Genomic DNA, 19,693 nt, shown 5'->3' with positions numbered 1-19,693 from the left:
AGTTGGGATGTTATGGTTAAGGTGTATTCTTTGGCTTGGCTTCGCGGACGAAGATTTATGGAGGGGGTAAACGTCCACGTCAGCTGCAGGCTCGTTTGTGGCTGACAAGTCCGATGAGGGACAGGCAGACACGGTTGCAGCGGTTGCAGGGGAAAATTGGTTGGTTGGGGTTGGGTGTTGGGTTTTTCCTCCTTTGCCTTTTGTCAGTGAGGTGGGCTCTGTGGTCTTCTTCAAAGGAGGTTGCTGCCCGCCAAACTGTGAGGCGCCAAGATGCACGGTTTGAGGCGATATCAACCCACTGGCGGTGGTCAATGTGGCAGGCACCAAGAGATTTCTTTAGGCAGTCCTTGTACCTTTTCTTTGGTGCACCTCTGTCACGGTGGCCAGTGGAGAGCTTGCCATATAACACGATCTTGGGAAGGCAATGGTCCTCCATTCTGGAGACGCGACCCACCCAGCGCAGCTGGATCTTCATTGTTTAAGGCATTGGTGAGGTCAAATTTGGAGTATTGTGTGCAGTTTTGGTCACCAAACTACAAGAAGGATATCAATAAGTTTGAAAGAACCAACACACCAATGGCATAATGAAGAAAGCCTCTACTTCCTCAGGAGTTTGCGGAGGAGTTAGTGGAGTTATTCAAGTGAACCTGTATGGACTTGAAGGGCCGACATGGCCTGTTTCCGTGCTGTAAACGGTTATATGGTTATAATGCAGAGAAGATTTGCTAGGATGTTGTCTAGGCTTCAGAAACTGAGTTACAGGGAAAGGGTAAACAGGTTAGGATATTTTTTCCCCCCTGGAACATAGAAGAATGAGGGAGATTTCATAGAGGTTATTAAAATTATAAGGGATATAGACAGAGTAAATATAGGTCGTTTTTTTTTCCCACTGAGGGTAGGTAGGACACAAACCAGAGGATATGGGTTAAGGGTGAAAGAGGAAAAGATTAGGGGGGGAAACTTCTTCACACAGAGAGTGTGGAACAAGCTGGTGGGTGAAGTGGTGAATGTGGACTCAATTTTAACCTTGAAGAATTTGGACAGGTACATGGATAGGAGTGGCATGGAGGGTGTAGGAGTGGGTGCAAGTCAGTGGGACTAGGCAAAAAAACACTGTTCAGTCCACTCTAGAAAGACTGAAGGGCCTGTTCCATGATTCCATAAGGCCATATGGGCCTCATCTCATTTCTACCCAGCTAGTCTTTGATCAAATGATGCAGGATCAACTGTGTTAATTATCATTATACTTGATCTTCCTTGTCAGTCACACGGTTAACTCCTGACATTTATTCCAGATCCGTTAACTTTTGCCCTCTGAAGATTCTACTTCCCAGTTCTGACCAAAAGAAAATTCCGCTTCCTTTTCGATGGATGCTATCTGACTTGCATTTTCTATTTTTATTTTCAAGGTTTCATTCACCTCTGAGCCGTTGTTCTGAGTTTCAATTCATTTGCCGAGAGCCTGATTAATTTGCAGATACATTCAGGGAACACACAGGAGAAAGGAGTGGAAGTTTGCATCGTTCCATTAGATCAAGGGAAGCTGGCAAAGGGTCAAGCCAATTCTAAACACTGGCAGAGGTCCATTGGGTAGCCCGTACCAATGCTGTTTATTCTGAGTAACTCGAAATATATAATTGACAGCAATGAGGAAGAGTAGAGGAGGGGGATGAATTACCAGGTTGAGAGGTAACTCACCAACAACCTTGCACTCAGTGTGAGCAAAACCAAGGGGATGATTGTGGACTTCAGGAGAAATCAAGGGAACATGAGCCAGTCCTCATTGAGGGGTCTGCAGTGGAGAGGGTCAGGAACTTCAAATTCCTGGATCTGTCCTGGAGTCCCCATGTCAGTGCAATCACAAAGAAGGCTCGCCAGTGGCGATATTTTGCGAGAAGTTTGAGGAGATTTGGAACGTCACCCAAGACTCTCAAAATCTTCTACAGGTGTATGTACCATGGAGAGCATTCTGGCTGGTTGCATCACTGTCTGAAGACTCAGTGGCCCAAGGGCGGCTTCTTCCCCTCTGCCATCAGATTCCTGAATGAACAATGAACCAAAGACACTCCCTCACTTTATCTTTTTCTTGCACTATTTTTATTTATTCTGTAAGGTTTATTATATAAATATTTGCACTGGTGACGCTGCCGCAAAACAACAAATTCCATGACATGTTCATGACAATAAATTGTGATTCTAATTCAATCTCTTCCACTGTTATTGGAAGCTCGTAAGTTTTAAAGATTTTCCCTGTTGGCTTTTATTAATACCCTGGATATTTGTCTTCCATTCCTGGAGACTCCCGAGAATTCTGGATGTCTTTGGATATTCAGGAATAAGTTGCATACAATTGAGATGGATGATTACCTTGAAACCTCACAAACTTTCAAAAGTGAATTTCATAACCTGCAGTTGGTCAGTTGTGACTTCCTGCATCTATCAGGTGGGGGAGAAAAGGAGAAGAAAGGATCTTGAGCCATTTTTGTGAACCAAATTCTTTAATTCCAGTTAATACATCTGTAGGCTAGTCATAGCTGTGGTGTGGATACATGCCGAACCCATGGTGCACACAAATGTCACTGAGATAAACTGTTTTTCTAAATCCCATGGAATGTTAAACGATGGCTCAATATTAGCCAGCGCAGCAGTGAAGAGTCTTCCTTCTACTTTGCGACAGTGTGAGGACATCTGGCAAATCTACCTGATAGATGAAACAGTCACCTCCTCAATAACTTCCTCTCTCAATATCAATCCTGCCCCAGGTGTGCCTTGATTTTTTATTTTGGATCAAATCTCTGGAATGAGATGTGGAGACACGTGCCAACCCCTGAAACATTTGAAAAGAACCAACAGATAGAAGAGTGTTGGAGCCACGTAAAAATTTTTTAAAAACCTGACCATTTGATTATCCTTTATTTCTCCACACAAGATGAATTATTTTTTGGTTGGAAATTTGTTATTTCCACAGCATTGAGCTGCTTGATCACACATCATCACACATGTAAGAGGTCATTTTATAAATAAGCTCGTTGATGCTTGCTATTGATTTTAGCAAGGCCCCTAGATACTACTTCTTAATTTGCTTTGGAGCCAAAAATAATTGTTTAAAGAGCAGCCTTCAGAATTATCCCAGGAGTTGGTCACTAACGTTGATAAAATCCCAGTACAGTAAAACTCCTGTTTCCCAGAATTCAAGTCACAGGCAACCTCAAGCAACAAGCAAAAGAAAATCGCGGAAAATAAATGGGTATAAAATAGGGAAATTTAAAATTGGCATGCCTCTGCTTTAATTCTCCATTCACGCAGTCTCAAGCAACTGGAAAACTTACATCTACCAATCTCTGTAGCTGCCATTTATGAGGGGTGTTTACTGTAATACATTCATGTAAAGAAGTTAGAGAGCCTGGAATCTTGCTGCAGATTCAGCCAAAAAAAACCTTCCATTTTAACTTTAGAGTTGTTGCTTGGATACACTATTCTTCAGTGCTTTTCTTTATCTTATATATATCTAACCAGAAAACAGGAAGGCATCTGACTAAAGACTGAGGAATGGCAGGGGGTGGAGTCCACAGCCAAAATGTGTTAATTGGATATGGTGAGAGCTATGGTGAGAATTGACTAGCTCAATGAAAGGAGATGGGGAAAAGAGAAGGTGTTTTTTTATGGAGGGCCTCCACTTTAAGGCTGGCTCCATCCGCCGAGAAAAATCTGAACTTACCATTTTATAGAGCAGCCCTAAAAGGCTGCTCTAGCGTCACTTTGATTCAGAGCCACTTTTGACGGGGACGACTGTTGCCGTGGCACCACCCATCAACATGATGGCATAAATACGAGCAATGGCCATCTTCGTTACCCATAATACTCCACGCAGCTGGAACCAGTCCAGGAAACGCATAGCGGTTACATTCTTCTGCCCAACCAAATCTCTGGCATGAAATGGGGGGAGGGGGATCGTTAGAGACGAGGACTGTGGTATCGGCGAACTAGCACACCCTCTCACCATGGAAGGATCGGAGTTGGCATCTTGGAGCCGCTCCCGGAGCATTTATGAAGGTAGGGTCAGCGACATGAGGGGAGAGAATCTCCGGCTTTACAGTTGCATTTTTTTTTACTCTATAAAAGGGCTGAGAAAGAGAGAGCTGGGGGAAAGGCAACAGGGGGGAAAGACTAAGAGGGCGGGGGGGGGAAACCGGAGAAGTCATTAATGCCATCCGGAGAGTGGAGGAAAGCGAGGTCTGGAGGTGTGGCAGAGAAAGAATGAGTGTCTAGATGAAAAGTGGGGTGTTCCTCCACTTTCTGGGTGCTCTCAGTTTGTCAGTGCCCGAGAAGTTTGTTTTACAAGTAAACAGGATGAGTTTATTTGTAATGGGAGTATAGATAGGTGACCTTTAAAGTTCAGAGAGGGATTGATCGGTGATGCTGACTGTTGTTTCTTGAAGTTGTGGCAGGATTAAGGGTCTGGTGCTTACAACTAAGAGAAGCAGAAATATCTTACTGAGGAGGTGATGAATGTTTATTTTCAACCCCGGAGACTCTGGATGTTCGTTCATGAGTATATATTCCAGGCTAAATTTGAGAAGGGATAAATGACTGTTGCTCTCTTTGCTTCTTGCACTGAATTCTATGGACCACGATGCAAAGATATCAGTGGACACTCGTTCTTTCTCTGCCACACCTCCAGACCTTGCTTTTCCCTGCTCTCCCAATAAGTGTTAACGCAGACAAATGGATAGGTGAGAGTCAGGCACTTTTGGGCTTGGTAGTAAATTCACACTACAGTTTCATCCCACCTCCCTTCCTTGTGTCCTTTGAAATAATGGCCCAAAGCCTGGCAGATCAGAATCACAGAAGCATACGGTGGAGAAACAGGCCCTTCAGCCCATCGATCCCATATGGCCATCAACCAGCCTCAGTTAATCCCACTTTTTTATTCTTCCCACATTTTCATCAACTCTCCCCAGATTCTGCCACTCACCTACATAGAGTTATTGAATTTTACAGCATGGAAACAGGCCCTTTGGCCCAACGTCCAAGCCAGCCAAGTTTCCTACCCAAGCTAGTCCCATTTGTCTGTCCATATCTCTCTAAAACTTCCATGGGCCTGTCTGTGTGTTTTAAAAATTGTAGCTTCGCCCGCCATTTCCACTTCCTCTGGCAGCTCATTCTATCACTCCTCTGTGTGAAAAAGATGTCCCTCGGGTCTCTTTAAACCTTTCCCCTCATACCTTAATTCTGTGCCCTGTAATTTTAGATTCCCCTACTCCGGGTGAGGTGGGGGAAGCCGTGACCATTCACCTTATCTATTCCCCTCATGCTTTTATAAGCCAATATCAGGTTTCTCCTACTCTCCAGAGAGACAAGTCTCAGCCTATCCAGTCTTTCTTGATTCAAGCCTGCCCATCCCAATGACTTATTGTGAATCTTTTCAGCACCCTTTCCATCTTAATGATATCTTCCCTTCAGCTGGATGACCAGAACTGAGCACAATACTCTTAAGTGTGGTCTCGCTACTATCTTGTACCATTGTAAAACTTGGGGCAACTTGCAGCAGCGTCTCAGGGCAAACAGTAGTCAAAGGGAGAAGATGCAAACCCAATTGAGACAGCTCCAAAGATCCGGATTGAACTCGAATCTCTGCCGCTATGTATAAGTGGCTCTACCAGACACACCACTGTGTAGAATATCCACAAAGGTCCTCACCTCTCCTTTGTCTTGGTGACAAGTTTATCATCCGATTGTGCAGCCAGGTGATGTTTTACACTTTTAAATGCATAAGCATGAGTTACTTAGCATTGAGGAAAACTTGGCAGCCTGCGAGATGGAGCTGGGCTGCCCTTTCGAATGTGACAGCTAAGCGAATGGCGAAGAAATTGATTCGTTCTTCTCTCGTCGAAGGATTTATTGGCAATTCGTGCACTTTCCCCAGAAGAATTTGCTTGAACAGCGCTGAAGGTTGAGCAGTTTTCTCATTTGCAACCAAATCATTAACTGCTTCAAAGCAGGTCGCTATTTTTAGATACCTCTTGACATCAACGTGACGTTGCTGCCTGACTCGAGCTATTTTTGGAACGCAGTGAGGAAGGAGCTCATCTGTTAAACATCACTCTGCAGGCCGATGGGAATTAGAGGCTGGCTGTGATGATGGATGCTGTGAATGGAATATTAATGGGATGGAATTATAGAACACTCTCCGAGGTCCAGTCTAAAGCATGCCGCTGCGAATACAGTCTGCTCCCTGCAATCTCCACTGGTCACAAAGACCTGGGTGCAGCACTGACAGGAAAGGAACATCTTTAGTTTCTTACTTTGCACGTGTGAAAGGGTCACCCAAGCAAACTACAAGCTCCTGGAGGATCTCAGTGGGTCAGGCAGCATAGAATACTGTTACGCAGGAATAGGCCCTTCAGCCCAGTGGCGCTTAGCCTCAGTGGAAAAAGCCTGCTTGCGTTTACTCTATCTACACCCCTCATAATTTTGTATACCTCTATCAAATCTCCCCTCATCCACTTCAGGGAGGCAAAGGGGTGGTCGATGTTTTGGGTTGAGACTCTCTGTCCGGTCTGAGAGTATAAAAGGGAGATCGCCAGCATCAGGAAGTGACGGAGGGGGATGAGGCCAGAGCTGACAAGAGTTAGGGAGATCCATGCATGAGGGGACTGATGGGCAGATGGAGATGGGTGGAGAAGGGAAGGGTGGGGATAGTGACAGGAACCGAGAGGTGTTGTGGGCTTAGAGAAAATATCACAGTCCATATACCCTTTGGCCCACAATGTCGTACTAACCTATATAAACCTACTCCACATCAATCTAACACTTCCCTCCCTCACACTCCACAACCCCTATTATTCTTGCATGCATGTACCTATCTAAATGTCTCTTCAATGCCCCTCTGGTATCAGCCTCAACCACAACACCTGACCATGCATTTCAGGAGGCCCAACACTCTCCATGTAAAACTACTGCCCCAGAACTTTCCTCCACTCATCTTAAACAGATGTCCTCTTGAATTGGCCCACGTTGGCTTTGGATAAAGGTGGTGGATGTCCACTCTTATCGATGCCTCATATTATGGAATCGGATTTAAAAAGTAATGTGGTGAGTGGAAACAGAGAAGGAAGGGGCAGTGGGCAGGTGAGAACAGTGGAGGGAGGAAATCGAGTAGGTTGAGGTTGATGGGCAGATGAACCAGATGGGGGAGAGGAAGGAAAAGTGCCAACCCTGAACTTATGGTGTATCAGGAGGTTGGGGGGTGGTGGGCAGTGTTGCAAAGAGGGTGTGTGTGAGAGGATCAGGGTAGAGGATAAGGAGCTGAGGGGGAAATGGGTTATCTGAAGTTGAAGAATAAGGTTGATGCTGTCCGGTTTGTAGAGTGGCTAGGTGGAAGATGAAGTGGTGATCCTCTAGTTTTTACTCAGCCTCACCCTGGCAGTGGAGGAGGTAGAGGACAGACAGGTTGGTGTTGGTATGGGGTGGGGAGCTAAAATGGATTGCAGCAGTGAACTCCAGATGGCCACTGCAGACAGAGGGAGGTCCTCGTCAAAGCAGCGTTTAGTCTTGCTGATATAGAAGAAGCCACCTCAAGAGCGCTGAATGAGGTAGACGAGGTTGGAAGAGGTGCGTGAGAATGTCTGCCTCAGCGGGAAGGATGCTTTAGGTCCCTGGATGGTGGTGAGGGAGGAGGTGGGGAGGCAAGTATTGCACCTTCTGCAGTTGCAGGGATCAGGGAGTGGAGGGTGGGAAACTGAGGAAATAGGAGCAAGTGAAGACCATCCAGCCCATTGAGCCTTAACTCCATCCAATGAGATCATGGCTGAAAGCAGTCGGGAGGGGAAGATGTGACTGTTGGTGGGATTGCTTTGTAGCAGGCCACGCAGCATCCATAGAACGATGTTTGTTTCAGACCCAAATCGTTGACTGCCTTTTACTTCCTATGAATGTTGCATGACCTGCTAGGCTTCTCTAGCGCTTCTGTGTTGTTGCATGACAGGGCGATCACATGATACTTACACAGAACTAAAGGAGAAAATCCATTTAAAAAAACCTCCGGAGTGGTCATTTACACAGGGAGCACTTTTACTCTGCCTTCCTGTGTCGCAGAGTTTGGGGGGGGGGGGTGGTGGGGGGGTGGTAAACGTCGTATTCATTTGCCCAATTTCTGACAGAGGGCCAGCAGTCAATTTACACTGTAAAAATGTGTCGTGGTCTTTGTGGACAAATCATGGGTGGACAAATTCTGTGGTGACGTTTTTACGCTGCCAGCGGAGCAGAAAATGTTCTGCACCTCAACGGCTGTGTTAAGAGTGCCAACTGTTAATCCAGGAAAGGTGGCAGCAAATGTGCACACAGCACACATGATAATGATTAGATAATTATCTTGTCAGTGATGTTGATTCAGGATAAAAGGTGACTGAAAATCTAGGGTGTGCTGTTATTTGAAATTGTGTCATTTCTTTGCCATAGAGATGTTTTACATCCATACAAGAGAACAGGAGGTCCTCAGTCTCATCTGAAAGCAGTCATAATTTACAAGTGCAGGGATTTTCAGAACTGAAGGAACTTTTATGCTCAGGTTTCTGGAGTGGAAACTCCAGGAGGTGGCCAGGATCACTAGCCCCTTTCACACTGCCAACCCTCCAAGGAAACAGGAAAACTTAACGGGCCTGCTGCACTCGGGAGCCTTTCTCTCTGCCCCATGATTTACCTGGTTAATCAGCAATCCAGGGGGGGGGGGGGTCCCACCTTCAGCGATGACAGTAGGAGAGCAGGTTGTGCTTTCACACCGCCAGAGGGCGATTAATGTGTTAACTCGGCTGGGCTTGCCCCCACCAAGTGTCAGCGGCTGTTTGAATTTAACTCGCCCTGCCAGATTGTGATGTTTCACATCCCACGATTACCAGGAACGGACCCGCTAAATTAGCCGGTTGACCCACACAGAATTGGCGGTGTGAAAGGGGCCAGGAGAGAAGAGAGGGTTTGTGGAAATTTAGTCCTATGATAAAACTTCGGTTCCAGCAAGTGAAAAATGTCTGGTTTCCCAGAAGGTGAAGCTAGCCAACCCCTTAAATTCCACTGAAGAATTCAATTCTATTCATTGAGTCACTTTACCTAATTCATTTATGGGTGTGAATGTTACGGGAATATAGGTTTTTCTTTTATTGTCATGGAATTGAATTGCCAGCTACTAATTAAGTCCTATTGATCCTTCCAATCACTGAATGCTATACAATCTCCAGAAACTATCTGAAATTTGATGTCCTTGCAGAAGTTTGTCAAATTTATTGTGAACTGTTACAATCTGATGAAACAATGTTCTCTGGTCCTCAGTGTAAAACATGCAGATACTCAACACATATATAGACACACAAGTATTAATAGATGCGAATCGATAAATAAATATTGTTTCATTAATATGAGAGTCTCGGATGGCGAGTGTGAGCAGTTCCTTTGGTCGATCAGCGTTCTCACTGCCCATGGGAAGAAGCTGTTCCTCAGCCTGGTGGTGCTGGCTCTGATCCTCCTGTATCTCTTTCCCAACAAGAGCAGCTGAAAGATGGAAGGGGTCCTCGGATGATTTTGTGCATCCTCTTCAGACAATGGTAGATGAGAGGGAGGGAGACCACAGTGATCCTCTCTGTCACTCTTATGGTCCTATGGATTGACCCCTAATCTATTTCTCTGCAGAAACCGGCCAGGACACTCTCGATATAGAGTTCCTTTAGAAGGTCCTGTAGAAGGTTGACATGGTGGCAGCCAGTAGCCTTGCTCACTTTAGTCTTCTCAGGAAGTCCAGTCGCTGTTGCACCTTCCTGACAAATGAGGAGATGTTGTGTGTTCATGATAGGCCACAAATTAAGTGAACTCCATGGAACTTTGTGATCTCTACTCTCTCCACCACAAGAGTTACCATGTATAATGATTTGGAAGCCATCGTTGTTGGCTCATTTCCACTTTAAATGATGAATATCATAATTCCTGACTAAAGCTGCCTCTGGGCTCTGGATTGGTTCTGGTATGGAGGTGGGGAAGAAAGGCAAATGAAGTTTGTGTGCTCCCGACTTCCTGAGGCGATTGGATACTCATTCCATTGTGTTTCTTTTCTGATCACAGTACAGGATAGGACAGCTGTACACCATTAGCAAGCACAGCCATGAGCAGAGTGACAAAGGTGAAGGGGTGGAAGTGGTCAAGAATGAACCCCACGAAGATCCTGTGCATGGACAGGGCCAATTCACCGAGAAGAGGGTCCATTTATCCAGGTAAGGCACTGTGAGCTGGCAGGTGGGCCAAAGGACCCTGCCAGGTGTTTTCTAAAGGCAGTTGCATCTGTTGATTTTAAAGGTTCACCACCAAGGAATGGGCTGTCCATCCCCTTGAGTTATCCCAAGCAATAAAGCTGGTGGCAAGGTGGAGCCTGTCCAAGCTAGGTGGAGGTGAATGACAAATGAATAGTGCAGAAGTACAAAGGGAATAAAGAAGGTTTGGCCATTCTTATTTGCAAACATAAGTATTGTACATTTCAATTATGTATCAAATGAGGACCATGTCCCAGAACTGACTGCAGCATTGCATCCGCCTTGAAGTTCTACAGCATCCTCCAGTATCATGGATCCCTGCGCCATGGGCAATGTTCCCTCTTATTTGTTGTAGTCAGTGTGCGCAAAAATCTCAGGTTGTGCAAATTTTTTTCCTGTGACAAAAGTACATGAAACTGAATGCTTGTGCAAATGTAAACCTGAAATTGTTTCAAGTTAATTTTGGCACAGCCTATCTCTCATGGCTAATGAAACTGTATTGTCATGTTTTAATATAATCAAGTATGACTGCATTCTAAATTCTAAGCTAAGAGATTATTTTCATTCAGTGTAATTATTAATTGCTGCATTATTTTAGGTAACTAACCTTTTGTGTGCACATAAATTTTTTTAGTATGCTGGTTGCAAAATGTGTGCGTATGCACAGACCCGCACAGCCTAGAGGGAACAGTGACTGTAGGGATTTGAAAGGTTGGCTTGGTTTTTCTTTGAACCCCTTTACGAAATATGCAAACAGTGGAGCTTTGTAGTTTGGGGAGTAAATGCAGCCGTGAGTTTCAACTCGTGTAATGTATGGCTGTGGTTCACTGAATCTGTGCTGACCAACAAACACGATTGCATTTTTAGTCCCCCAACATCCCCACCAACTTCTCCCTCATTCAATCACTGACCTACGCTGCAGCCGACCAACCTGTCTACCCACATGTCTTTGTGGGAGGAAATGAGAGCACCCGGAGGAGTCTCAGGCATTTAAACTGTACACAGATAGCAACCAAGCTCAGGATTCATCCTGGATCTCATGAACTATGAGGCAGCATCTCTACTAACCACACCACTGTGCATCCTCTGAGCTGCAACCTTCACAATATCCCCCTGCAGATGTTCCTTTGGCTTTGGGATAGCAGTTTTTCAATTTATCTGGCTGAATGTGAAAGAAGTTACCTCAGTGCTTTCTCCCCCCCCCCCCCCCCCCATTGCTGCTTTTCATCCTACCTCACCACGCTTTACTCAGAGATATTGTAATCCCAAACCAAAACAACGCAAGTTCTCAGTTCTAACAAAAATGAGCTATTTTTGCAACAAAATACAATAGAACCCCCATCGTCCACCACCTACGGGGATTGAAGATGTCGGATATGCAAATTTTCTGGTTGATTTTCTTCCAATGCCGAACTTACACACCAGCATTAAGAATGCACCATTTAAGAGACAAAAGAAAGCACAAAATAGAAAGTAATTTGTAGTCTTCAATAATGTGAAGTTCACTTTAATCAGGTAATTCCCATAATGTATAAAATTTAAATTCGAACTCCGGTCACTGTAATAGCGTTGCACTAGCCGCTACGCTAACTGTGCCAGTGTCATAATTAATCACCTCCCCCAATTTTACAGAAAAAGGTCTCACTAGTATACCTAATACTAATAAAGACTCTTATGGGGCAGGATAGGGAGGCACTTCGGGAGAGTTGCTCAAGTGGCGAGCAGCATTGGCTGGTCTCTGTGTCTTGGGAGGTGCCATTTTATTCAAACACATCTTTATTGAAACTTTACCACTTTCCTCGCGCTGACAACCCAACTCACCTCCACACAAGTGTCCCGGTCAGGCCCTTGGCGCACCTTCCTCAGGCTGACAACCCGACTCACCTCCAGACAAGTGTTCCGGTCAGGCCCTCGGCGCACCTTCCTCAGGCTGACAACCCGACTCACCTCCACATAAGTGTTCCGGGTCAGGCCTTCAGCGCACCTTCCTCAGGCTGACAATCCGACTCACCTCCACACAAGTGTTCCGGTCAGGCCTTCAGCGCACCTTCCTCAGGCTGACAATCCGACTCACCTCCACACAAGTGTTCCGGTCAGGCCCTCAGCGCACCTTCCTCAGGCTGACAGCCCGACTCACCTTGACGCAAATATCCCGGTCAGGCCTATGGCACCCCTTCCTCATGTTGACAACTCAGGTCACCTACACTCAAGTGGCGACAGCGAAAGGAATGTGTGCGCATTGAGGGTCATTGCTATTTCAGCAAGGCAAACCTACGCGTGTCCAGCGAAGTCTCAGCGCTCCCTCGCAGGACCCATTTGTCCAGTCATATTCATTCAATTTGTCTATTTATTTACTTGTGTGCTTTTGCCGGTTGTTTGAGTTTGTGCTTGATTGAATTCCGGATAATGGGCTTCAAATTTATAAACTGTTTACCTCTTTCAAAATGCATTTCTTTTCACATGAGGAAATGGCTGTGGCATCAGGTCAGTGATGATGGGGAGGGGGGTGGGGGGTGGCCATCGACCTGAGATGTTCACCCAGCTTCTCTCTCTGCAGGTGCTGTCAGACTAACGGTCTGAATTAGTGCATCACACCCAATAGACAAGCAAATACTGCAAATGCCAGAAATCTGAAATTAATGCAGGAAATGTCTGGCAGGGCTCACAGGACCTGCGGAGAGAGAAGCTGAGTGAACAGTTCAAGTTGATGGCATGGCCCCAATGCATTGATCTGATGTCGTAACTCTTTCTTCCTCACATGTTGCTGCTTGGCCTGTTGTGTATTCCAACATTCATCTACTTTAAAGGATGAATTATGGTGTAATTTTCCCCCTAATAAGAGGTTAATTAAGGACAAGGAAAATTCTTCATCTGTTGAGAAAAGACCCTGCAATTCGTCTCTCCACTGCCCCTCTGACACCATGTCCCAATTCAGTTTCCAATACCCTCATTCCTCGAGTTCTTTTCCCGGTTGACTGGGAATATTTTTTGCTGATTGATCAATCCATCAGAGTACTGAGACCAGAGCCGAGTTTGAATTCAATGCGGCTTTGTTCTCCCTTTGGAACTACAGTTGTCCTCTGGACCAACTTTCTTTCTCTTTCGAGGTTCTGCTCGTTTAAATTTCTAGATGCTTCTGCAATAGTGCGACCACCACAATGACCCTCAGCCACAGTTTGATGTTAGCCAGTGGAGGCAAGACTTAGTTCAGATTTCTATTTCTATTTAGGCGTACAGCACAGTAACAGGCCCTTCAGGCCCATGACCCCCATGCCACCCAAATACTCCAATTCATCTACAATTCCTGTACACCTTAGCTATTTTCTTGCTCTTTATCTTTGATTTCCTGTTCATCTCTGCATTGAAGATACTCAGTGGTCCGCCCTGCAAGGCTTCCTGAGTTAGAGAACTCCAAACATTCACCGCCCTCAACTCTGCATTGAATAGGTTCCCCTTTATTCTAAAACTCCATCATTCAGTGGTCCTCAACCTATTTCTAAGGCCCACCTGGCTTCTGACCTAACATTCCATGGTCCACTGGTGGTAATGACTGAGCAATATTTTCAAGTCAAAGGAAGCTCTGTAAGAACACATCTTTATCTAATTTAAAGTATTTTACTTGACATTCTTAAAGACCCACATGGAAAAAACACCGAGGCCCACTGGTTGAGAACCACTTCCATTGTTCAAGGCTTTTCATGAGGGAAAAGTGTTCTTTCACCATTTAGTTGGCCCAAATCTACGATCTCAGTGAAATGAAGCTACTCTTCTCATTGCAATGGAAAGCACAGGGACATTCTAACGCTAAAGTGATATATATGGGAGGTCCTTATGCCTTCTGGGTTCACCTCCATCTTATTTCCTGGTGGCTTAAGGCTTGGATGGCAGTGGCAGTAGCTACAGGGTTGCGAATAGAGTCTTGCTACAAGCAGAGATTCATCCCCTTCATCAATGGCTTGTACCTACCTCTGTTTCTGATGAGGACGAGACTTCTGGTTGTGATGTACCCTTCTCTCTGACCCTCTCAGAAACTTCCCACCAATACCCATTTAGCAATTGGAGACCATTTCTGTTAGATCACCAAGACTGCTACAAATAAAAAGGACCCCCATCTACCTTTTAGTGGGCATCTTAAGCAAGCAAAGGGTTTTAAATGGGATCAAATTCCTTGGAGTCCACTTAACTAGTGATCTATCCTGGACACAATATCTCCTCACGTCATGAAGGTGCCACAGAGACTGCACTTCCTGAGAAGACTGAGGTAGGCAAGGCTACCAACTGCCATCTTGTTGACTTTCTGCAGGAGCCCTGTTGAGAATGTCCTGGCCGACTGCATCATAGTGTGGTACTGTTGCTGTGGAGCATTGGATGGGTCCGCTCTGGCAGCACCGCAACTTTTTTATGAATCTGTTACCAAACACGTCTTGGTGGAGGTGTGCTGCTGTGCCGACAATGACGTACAACTAGATCAGACATACAAATACAAAAGATGTTATCCTAAGATGAATGACTCATCTTGCAGCATTCTTTCTATCCTCTCAGAAAGTATGCAAGGAGATGATTGTGAATTCTCTCAGTGGCATTAATAGGAATGTACTGAGACCCTTTATAGACCCAGTGGGTTGAGTGGCCTCCTTTAATGTCATATGAGAAAATGAGAGAAATTACCTGCCCTTGAGCCCAGCTATGAACTTGCCCAAAACTCTGACCCTTTGTAATTAAATTTCCTTGCTCCTGGATTCCAACTCTACACTGTGTGTTATTCCAGTTCAGACCTGCTTTCAGCCAGAAATCAGCTGAAATCTTAGTAGACATTAATCTGATGCAGAATGGAACTTTTTCACACTCAAAAGTAACTTCCTGCTTCTTGAGCCTCCAGTCTAAATCTTCATGCTTCACCAAAGATACTTTCAGATTCAAAGCAAGTTCTATCAAATGTCATATTATGTATCAGTTAAAAATATTCACTTTTCATACAAAGTAAATATTCTAGATGTGGTTTTCAATCATGTGCTTGAAAGCTTCCCTGCAACACTTCACTTGGACTTCATGGGCCAGGAATTGCATTGTGATGTGCTGAGATGGGGTATATCAATGTAAATCTTTATTTCTAGTTGATTACATAGGCGTTAGTTCTCTGGGGGCTCCCTGCCCATTGTCCAGGAGCCGAGACTTGATCCTCACATAGTTATTTGTTGCTGAACCATGTTTAGTGGGAGGGATAGGATTAGCATGGGGAAGGGGTCTCCCTCTCTTTCTTCTCTATTTTCTGCTTTTCGTTATAATTAGAAGACATCACTTTAATTTGACAATTCACCATAAATATATTTCATTAATATAATATGACCTGAAATTTTCCTTAAGGAATTCCTATTATGTTCGAACATTGTCATTGAAAATTAATTTCCTGGATATGCACTTGGATGTTTTCCCGGCTGATCTTGGTGCAGTCAGTGATGAACACGGTGAAATGTTTCACCAGGACGTTGCGACCATGGAGAAGCAGATTCAGGGTAACTGGAATCCATCAATGCTGGCCAACTATTACTTGATTTGGAGGGTGTACAAAAAAGATTTGTTAAGATAGCCCTAGCTGTAGCAAAAAAATGTATTATGTCAAACTGGAAATTAGAAGATAATTTGAAAATACAGCAATGGTATATAGAAATGAATAAATGTATTCCATTAGAAAAAATAACATATAGTTTAAGAAATAATATAACATTATTTGAACAAATATGGGAGCTATACATGGAATATAATAGAGAAAACCTACCGGGACATCTATCACCTAAAATGACAAAAGGAAAAGAGAATGGAAAGAATTGACTCAGTGGAAGTTTTTGTTCGTTAATGTTGAGTGACAACATTGTTTGATGGGTTTGATGTATCTTGGACTCAGAGTTTTGAATGGATGGAGGGGGAGGTGGGGGGGGGAAGGGGAGGAGGGAGGGGGGGAGAAAACGACACTGTATATATTTGAAAGGAGAAATGTGTATATCTTGAATAATGTGATCTATAGTGTGAAAAATAAAAAAATAATTAAAAAAATGCTGGCCAACTATTGTTGGTCTCTGAAATGAGAGGCATCAGATGCTGAGTACAAACGAAATCTGTTGGTGCGTTGCTTTAGCAAATTAATTTGAGCTTGGCCGTTGAGCATGTCCATTATTTATGGCTGGTTCGTTGGCACGTTGCCGTTGAGCGTGTCCTTTATAGGGTCTAGCTACCGGCTAGAGCTAGGCTCATCGGGGTCACCAATGTGGCAGATCATGTTTGTGCTCATACACCATCATGTTGAAATAATTAGACCACACCTGAAGTCGTCAGCCAGCGAAGAGCGTTTATTACAGTGTAGACACATGGTGTCATGACATCCGAAGTGCTAACGACCTCATGGCATAGCTACATTGAGTAGGCTTCTCAGTAGACCTACGGATGCTTCTGAGTCACTATGCCTCGTGGCTCTAGTGGCTAGTTGCCAGTAGATAGGAGGCTGTTGTGTTCAGCTGTCACAAGACAGGAGCTGTTAGCGCTGGTTCTGCCCACTCCCTCCCAGTGTACCGCTACAACTTTGTATTTTATAGGAAAAAAAGTCTCATTAATAAACAATCAAAATTTACCTTTTCACCTCTTTTTTAAATTCTTCTTAAATTTGAATTTTAAAAGTACTACCTGAGAATCTGGAAAGTCCAAAAATTCGGATCAACCCAATCCCCATGCAGTATGGATTTTAGGACTTTTACTGTAATTCTAATGGAAATGTCAATGGAAAGCTAAAATAGTCACATGAACACTGCTGTGTGACAACAGATAACTTTATCTCCAATAGCAAGACTAGCAACATAAAGACCTGATATAAAAACAGATGTGGCTAGTAGATGGAGAGAGGAATACGAGAGTAAAGTTTCAGTTTGTTGAATTTAACTCTGATGAATTGAGGAATTCTTTTGCTGTTCCCAGAAGTGCTGTCCTCCTGCCCCTGAACCACACTGTTTCTTTCAGCGTCGGCTGGTCTCCATTCTTCCTTATATTTCCTCTCCTCTAGCCTATCTGTCTCTCTCTGTTTTTCTTTCTCTCTCTTCCCTTTTCCTTCTTTCCCCTAGCTCTGCTTCCATGGCACCTCAAACAATTCCTCTCTCCCCCTGTCAATTATCACCTTTCCTCTCTCCTGTGTCCCAATTAACACCTCTTGTGCATTGCTGTACTCCTCCCACTGCCCATTCATTCCTCCCCAGCCTTTTATTCGGGTGCCTGCCTGTTCTTAATCATACCTTGAAGAGGGGCTTAGCCCCGAGACATCAGTTCTATTTCTTTATGGCCTATGGCTGCGAGACGTGCTGAGTTCCTCCAGCATTTTTATTGCAAACACGGCATCTGCAGATTTACTTGTTTCACTCTAGTCTGCAGCCCACTACGAGGCGGGGGTAGGGAACTACAGGATCTCCTCACAGCCCTGGGCAACTCCACTCAGAGAGTGGCTTTGGAGGCTGGTGAGAACAATTCCCACTGCCTGGACTGGGCTTCACAACTCAGATTAGTGTGGTTTTCACAGCCATTCAGAGCCACTCAGGTCATCTTTTTTTAAATTTTTTTATTTTTCACACCATAAACCACATTGACCAAGATACATGCATTTTCCTTTTCAAATATATACAGTGTCATTTTCTCCCCCCCCCCTCCTCCCATCCCACCCTCCCTACCTCCCCCCCATCCATTTAAAGTACAAAATCTAAGACACATTAAACCAGTCAAACAATGTTGTCATTCAATAAAAATAAACAAGAAATTCCACTGAGTCGATTCTTTTCATTTCCTTCTCCTTTCGTTATTTTAGGTGGTAGATGTCTCCGGTCGGTTTTCGCTATTGTGTTTCATGTATGGCTCCCATATTTGTTCAAATATTTCAATATTATTTCTTAAACTATATGTTATTTTTTTTCTAATGGAATACATTTATTCATTTCTATATACCATTGTTGTATTCTCAAATTATCTTCCAATTTCCAGATTGACATAATACATTTTTTTGCTAGAGCTATCTTAACAAATCTTTTTTGTGCACCATCCAAATCAAGTCCAAATTCTTTGTTTTTTATGTTACTTCGGAGGAAGATCTCTGGGTTTTTTGGTATATTGTTTTCTGTAATTTTATTTAATATTTGGTTTAGATCTTCCCAAAATTTTTCTACTTTCTCACATGTCCAGATTGCATGAATTGTTGTTCCCATTTCTTTTTTACAACGAAAACATCTGTCAGATACTGTTGGGTCCCATTTATTTAACTTTTGAGGTGTAATGTATAGCCTGTGTATCCAGTTATATTGTATCATACGTAACCTCGTGTTTATTGTATTTCTCATAGTTCCAGAGCATAACTTCTCCCATGTTTCCTTCTTTATCTTTATATTTAGCCACTCAGGTCATCTTGATGGAAAAAAATTGTCATTTAAAAAAAATATACATTTAAATATATAATTATGAAACTAAACACATACTTTTAAAACTCCTTAAAATATCTTGGTTAAGTTTGAAATGCTTCTTATCCAGCAATTGATTTTTCCCTTCAGTTCGATAATCCTGCTGCATTTTGCCAGGTCTATGTGGCATGAGTTCAGCAAAAATAACTTCTAATTATAATCCACTTTTAACAATGAGCTACATCTTGACGCATTACAAAATTTCATGCAATAGCCTGAGAACTAGGAGATACTGGCACTGCTCAGAGAGCAGGCAGTTGCCTTGTCGAACGAAAATGTGCAAGTCTGTGCTCAGAAGCACTCCATTTATGGGTTGAGCTGATTGTGAATCTGGGCAAATCTCAGATCTGTTTCATTGAACATTACAACACAGTACAGAGCCTCTGGTCCTCAGTGTTGCGCTGACTTATATATTCCTTCCAAAAAAATACTGAACCCATTTTTACCTTGTTGCCCTTTATTTTCTTTCATCCTTGCCCCTCATGCTTCAGCCTCCATCACCACCTCTGTGATGAATAGAAAACCTCTGGCAATGCTTTCTGGACACCCACAACTCCCTCTGTGTAAAAACCCTACCCCTGATGACTCCCCTAAACTTTCCTCCCCTCACTTTGTCCAGGTTTCCTTAGGTGTTTGCTATTCTCACCCTGGGTCAAAGGCACTGGCTGTCCACCTTATCAATGCCTCATCTGCTATTCTTTCTGAGCTGGTGTAGTCTCACTTGCTGAGTGTTTCCAATACTTCCTGCTTTTAAAGAAAAATAGCAATTATAAATCACTTTTAACATTAAAAATACTTTCAACAGTATCTTGATGCATTATAAAATTTCATTATGTTTAGTAAAATGTAACACAGAGATAAGCAGGTAAATATATTGCATTCAGAATACTTTCTATCTATTTCCCAGTGCAATCTTTGCAA

The 19,693-nt window shown here is 43.8% G+C and overlaps 1 protein-coding gene across 1 annotated transcript in view; it reads left to right on the top strand.

Moving 5' to 3' along the window:
* The window catches only part of LOC138747116 (cytoplasmic phosphatidylinositol transfer protein 1-like), a 185,449-nt gene that overhangs the window by 100,881 nt on the left and 64,875 nt on the right, over nucleotides 1-19,693 (top strand). The window contains exon 3 of the mRNA XM_069906061.1: nucleotides 10,108-10,256. Within this exon, the coding sequence (XP_069762162.1) occupies nucleotides 10,108-10,256 (149 nt within the window). The remainder of the gene's footprint in view (nucleotides 1-10,107; nucleotides 10,257-19,693) is intronic.

Source organism: Narcine bancroftii, chromosome 12 (assembly GCF_036971445.1).
Source record: "Narcine bancroftii isolate sNarBan1 chromosome 12, sNarBan1.hap1, whole genome shotgun sequence".
NCBI classification, from domain to species: Eukaryota; Metazoa; Chordata; class Chondrichthyes; order Torpediniformes; family Narcinidae; genus Narcine; species Narcine bancroftii.
This window is presented reverse-complemented; position numbering and strand designations above follow the sequence as displayed.